Here is a 5,133-nt window from a genome sequence, read left to right as displayed (position 1 = left end):
TGGGGCAGGGCCGGCGTGCTTCACCCGCAGCACGCGGCCAGGCTTGACCTCCACGAAGGTGTAGCCATCGCTGGACTCGACGCTTTCCAGGGGCCCCACCGCGTTGGGGTGTGAGCCCAGCAGGCAGCAGAAGATTCCATCCGCCACCCCGGTCAGCATGGTGTGTCCTGCGGGATGGGGGCGGGCAGCTCAGGGGCCGTCTGCACAGAAGCCCTCCGCCCTGCAGCACCCGCTCTGGGCTCCGCGGAAGGCCCCTTCTAGGTCCCGGGAGGGGAGGGCAGGCCAAGGCACCGGGCCATCTGACTGGACAATGCCTTCTCCTGAGAAGTCAGCCACCCTTCCGGGCCAGCCTCGACTGTCCTCAGGAAGAAGGGCCTGGCTGTCAGCGTTGAGTCTGAGGCGCTTCCTAGAGGAGGGAACACTGGAGCGAGCAAAGCCCAAGCCTGAGGACCCTCCACCCACCAGCTGGAGAGATGCCAGCCAGGACTTCCTGACCTGCCCCATTCATTTGCACAGGCTTTCACCCTTCATGAAGGCGTTTCCTGCGGGCTCCTACTGCATCCAAATCCCTGGAAGCTGAGGCTCTGGGGAGGGGGTGGAGACTGAGCCCTGGAAGGCCTCGTCCGGCTCCCCCGGATGGGCGAGGGCCTGTGCCAGAGGGGACAGCCGAGGCCCGGGGTGGCCGGGAGGCGGCGGGACGCTGCGCCCCTTCCCGGGACCCTGGGTTCCGGGGCTCTGGCGCGCCAGCCCTCCCTCTCCCCAGCGCCCCGCCCCCGCGTAAAGAGGAGACTGAGGCGGCCCTGGCTGGGGGCCGTCAGGCCTCCCCCCTCGGGCCACCCCCGCCCCCGTGTCCATAGCAACCACGGCGGTTACATAACTCCAGGGGGATACCCGCGCGGTGCACCCGCATTGTCTAGGGCCTGGAGACTGGACCACCCCGCGCCAGCCTGGTCGCTGCTAGGGTAACGCACGCCAAGGGCTGGGCCTCCGTGGGCCCGACATCCTCGGGGGGCAGCGGGCCAATCCCCCACCTCGAGTGGGGCCCTAATCCCGGATTGCGGAGGGCAGCGCAGACGAGTCGCGCCAGTCCCCCTCCCAGAATCTGGCCCCCGCCTTCCAGGTGTCCGTCATCCCTCCAGCGAGGTCGAGGCTACTGGGGCTCCGTGGCTTCCCAGGAGCCCGCACGAGGGGTTGGCGAACACCTCCCCGCTCCGAAGTGGAGGCCGGGGGGCGGCTTCGATGTCCGCTCTTGGGGCCCGCCCGCTCCCCGCTCACCTCATCGAGGGCCGAGGGGCCCGGTCGGGGCAGAGGGGTCCCGGGCAGAGAAGCCAGCATCCGCCGTTTACATGGTGGCGCTGGTCGGGCAAGGCCGTCTGCGCGGGCGGGCGGCGGGGCCTGGCGGTCCGCGCAGGGGCACCGCGCGGCTGCCGAACGCGCCGGCCCTTTAAGTCCCTCCTTCTGGAGGGCGGGGCCTGGTGCGACGGGCGGCCACTCCGACCTATCGCGGCTGCGGGCTGACCCGCCCTAGTTAAGCGCCCAATAAGAGGCGGGTCTTCGGGGGTGGAGGCGGGCTCTGGGCGCGACGGCCCCGCCCCCTCCGGGCGCTCGCCGTGGAGGGGAGAGGGCTGGGCCCGGCCCAGAGGTGAGGAGGGCGTTGCGGCCTGGGGTCTGCGGAACCGGCGGGCGCGGGCTCCGGGGACCCGCTCGTCGCGCTCGGCCTCCCAAGCCAACCCCTGCTCCCTAATTGCCCCGTCCCCTCCGAACGAAGCCCCTGTGCGTGCTCCTCTCGCTGTGCTGACCTTCCCCTTCTAGACGCAGAAACGCCTAGTTCTTTTTCCAGTTTCAGGTAGGGAAACTGAGGCTCTTAAAGGGCACATCATGCACAGGCCGAGCTGCGACGGCTGAGTTAGCCACGTCCTGGGAACTGTCTGTTCGCTAATCCTTGGAGCTGTGGGTCATTAGGGATTTCACAGCCGGTTTAGCTGATGGCTGCCCTGGAGCCGAGGAGGGCCAGGAGCCAGAGGCCGACTCCCCGGCTCTGTGGTGCCTGCCAGACGCTCCAGGCCGCTGGGAGAGCCTGGCGTGGGAGGCACAGGGCTTGGGTCCAGCCTCTGCCCTGTGCTGATGCGTGACCTTGGGCAAGTCCCTTCCGGAGCTCCATCGACTCCTCTGCAAATCAGTCCCCTCCCAAATGTGCCATGCAGGCAAGGCTCTCGTCGCGGTGTCTTGTGTATTGGCTCAGGTCGTTGTTGGCATTTTGTGGCGGTGGTGGAGGAGCGGGGTTAGCCACTCCTTGCTGCCTGCCAGCTGATGCGTGCCCTGGAATTTGCGGCCAGGGCTGGACTGGGTCCAGCCGCCTACTCTTACCCGCTGAGGGCACTCCCGGGAGACTACATAGTTTGTTCATTCACTAACACTGTCGCCCCGTCTGGGCCCTTCTGGAGCTGGGTAATGCTGGACACTTGGGACGAAGTCCCCTGAGGGGCCCTAAGCTTCGGGGAGAGTTCAGGGAGAGCCACATCCGGTCAGGGATGGGCCAGAGGAAAGGCGGGGTTGGGAAGAGAGGATTTTAAAGGGTAGACTGAAGGGCACCAGGCCGAGAGGAAGGTGTGGCTGTGCAATGCGGACGCCTCTGTGGAGAGGGCCATGCATGCCTGCCGGAGGCACTGGATGTTTTCCCGAGGCAACAGGGAGCCAAGGAGGGTGTGTGAGCAGGGAGGGGCTCAGATGTGAGCCTGGTAACAATTCTTCTGAGGCCCAAAGGGGGGCGAGATCGCCCAAGGCAAGCTGCAATCCACGAATTTTACAGCTCGAAAGCCCAGGAGGAAGCAGGGGCCACCCCAAGGACGTCCAACTCGCTTGACCTCAGGCGTCCGGGGCTTCCTGCCAAGGGGCGGAGACTTGGCTGCGGCCTGCAAAAGCGGCCAGCCAGTTGTGTGCCACCCGCCCGAGACCAACCAGCCATTTCCTGCGGCTGCCACCAGGCAGGAGAACTACAACTCCCAGCAGCCCTTGGGGTTTAGTGTCTTGTCAGCACGCGCCTGGCGAGGAGGTGCCGTTTCGCCCACGGTGCGCAGGCGTTAAACTACAACTTCCGGGAAGCCCCGCGGCAGTGGGTTTTTTCCCCAAGGTAGGAAGAACTGCATTTCCCAGAAGTCTTTGCGCCCCCGGGGCGGACGCCGTGAGCTCCGGAATCCCCGGCGGCTGAGCCCACGTGACACGCCGGTGACCATGGCTTTCTGGGCCGGGGCCCTACGGGGCGCTGCGAGTGGGTCGGCGGCGCTGCTGGGCAGCAGGTGAGTCCTCAGAGAGCCCCTTCCCCAGATCTGCGAGTCAGGGCTGGCACCAGCGGTTCACCGCCGTGAGCCGCCAAGGTCCTGCGCGTTCAGGGCGCGCCTTCTGCGGCTAGGCGCGGTCCCGGGACCGACCGGGAGCCCGAGGCTCCAGGAGGGCCAGCGCCGAGGCCACAGCGCCCCGTGTGACCCCGCCGTCTCTCCGCCCGCAGGTGGCTACAGCCCCGAGCCCAGCTAGAGCTTCTGGGCGCGTGGGGCCTGCCCGCTCTGCAGCAGGCGCGGGGCAAGGCGCGCGGGAACGAGTATCAGCCCAGCAACATCAAGCGCAAGCACAAGCACGGCTGGATCCGGCGCCTGAGCTCCCCGGCGGGCGTCCAGGTCGTGCTCCGCCGCATGCTCAAGGGCCGCCGCTCGCTGAGTCACTGAGGAGCGCCACGCCGCCGACGGGACCCCCGCGACAGCCTGCCCCTCGCCGGGGTCTGGCGCTGTGCTCGCAGGAGCTGGGGGCAGGCGCGACCTGGACCCGAGTGCCCCCGCCCTGTGGGGTTGGCCCGGGGGAGCGGAAGTCAGGCCCTGCCGGGTCCCTTTTTCGTGCACTAGACTCAGGAAGGGTTTCGCACACGCAGCAGACCCCAGAATAGTACAAGGAACGCCGGTGTACCCAGTACCCGACCTGCCCGCGCCTGTGTTCTTTTGAAGCTGCTCCCAGACATCGGGCTAGTTCTTCTGTAAACATTTCAGAGTCTGTGTCTCCAACACAAGACTTGAAAGCGTCATCACGAGACTTATCACACCCCAAAGAATGATCGATCATTTCGAAATGCCATTAAATGTTGAATAAATGTTCCAGTGTCCACTGATAGTATGTCATTGCAGGTCTGGGGGGGTGGGGGTGGGGTTGGAGTCCTCCACCTGCCTCTTGGGGATGAGCTGTGTGACTTTGGGCAAGGACTTACTTGGCCCTCTGATGCGCCTTTGGCTCCTAACAAACGAAATGCTCCTTTCTCCTTTGCTCTAGCCATTTTAAATTCAATTTTCTTGTAGAGCCAAGGTCTCGCTATGTTGCCCAAGCTGGCCTTGAACTCCTGGCCTCAAGCGAGCCTCCTGCTTCGGCCTTCCAAAGTCCTGAAATGAGAGACGTGGGCCACCGTGTGCGGTTCTACCAATTTACTGAGCACCTGCCACGTACTGGGTGCTCCGTCTTTGCCCAGGAGGGGCTGTCGGCCTAGTGGGAGGTGAATTCATACCCAGGCGGTTTGGGCACAGCGGTGTCAGGCCTAGGAAGGGGGACCGTGAGGCCTGTCAGAGCTCAGAGGAGGGCCTGACTTGGCATTAGGAAGAATGCGCTCTGGGAAGAAGGGCCTGGGAGAGACAGAGGCCGGAGGAGTTGAGCAGGAGTGAGGACCGGCGTGGGCGAGAGAGGCCGGAGGGGCATCCAAACAGGGCCGAGGAAGTGGAAGTCGCCGGAGGCGGGGAGGTTTGAGCGAGAGGGCCCGAATTGCCAGTTCACAGAGACTTAGTCTTAGATACGCCGAAAGCCAAGGTTGGTACCTCGAGGAGGAGGCCGGGAGCGTTGCGAGTTCTCGTCTTCTGGGGCTGCTGTCAGAACCTCGGGACGATTACGTATGAAAAAACGTAACAACCACTGAAGGGAGAGACTCGCCAGGTTGAAAACTTCATTTCCCGGGAGGCCTCGCGGCGCGGCCTCCGCCCATTTCCGGTTGCGACTTCCCGTGCTTCCAAGGGCCGGGCGGGGCTTTGCTTCCTCAACCGAACTTGACCACGAAAGGAGGAGGCGTGGCGACCAATGAGAAAGTGAGGTGGCCGTATGTGGCTAATG

At 65.1% G+C, this 5,133-nt stretch overlaps 2 protein-coding genes across 2 annotated transcripts in view; one reads left to right on the top strand and one right to left on the bottom strand.

Moving 5' to 3' along the window:
* The window catches only part of ABHD8 (abhydrolase domain containing 8), a 1,867-nt gene extending 451 nt beyond the window's left edge, over positions 1-1,416 (bottom strand). The window contains 2 exon segments of the mRNA XM_021713586.1: positions 2-167; positions 1,276-1,416. Of these exon segments, the coding sequence (XP_021569261.1) occupies positions 2-159 (158 nt within the window). The 5' untranslated portion in view covers positions 160-167; positions 1,276-1,416.
* A 1,442-nt stretch (positions 1,417-2,858) lies between these two features.
* MRPL34 (mitochondrial ribosomal protein L34) lies at positions 2,859-4,139 on the top strand. The gene is made up of 2 exons (XM_008060428.2): positions 2,859-3,296; positions 3,506-4,139. Exons 1-2 carry the CDS (start codon positions 3,232-3,234, stop codon positions 3,717-3,719), a joined length of 279 nt encoding a protein of 92 aa, XP_008058619.1. The 5' UTR covers positions 2,859-3,231; the 3' UTR covers positions 3,720-4,139.
* The last annotated feature ends 994 nt before the right edge of the window (positions 4,140-5,133 follow it).

Source organism: Carlito syrichta, unplaced genomic scaffold, assembly GCF_000164805.1.
Source record: "Carlito syrichta isolate Samal-C Ts95f unplaced genomic scaffold, Tarsius_syrichta-2.0.1 Scaffold304604, whole genome shotgun sequence".
Lineage (NCBI taxonomy): Eukaryota > Metazoa > Chordata > Mammalia > Primates > Tarsiidae > Carlito > Carlito syrichta.
The sequence above is the reverse complement of the archived record's forward strand: the minus strand, read 5'-3'. Positions and strand labels throughout refer to the sequence as shown.

Excerpts from the sequence above, each read along its gene's own strand:
- MRPL34 (XM_008060428.2), top strand. The coding sequence starts at position 3,232 with ATGGCTTTCTGGGCCGGGGCCCTACGGGGCGCTGCGAGTGGGTCGGCG. Across the intron at positions 3,297-3,505 it reads GCGGCGCTGCTGGGCAGCAG|GTGGCTACAGCCCCGAGCCC; the intron begins GTGAGTCCTCAG and ends CTCCGCCCGCAG.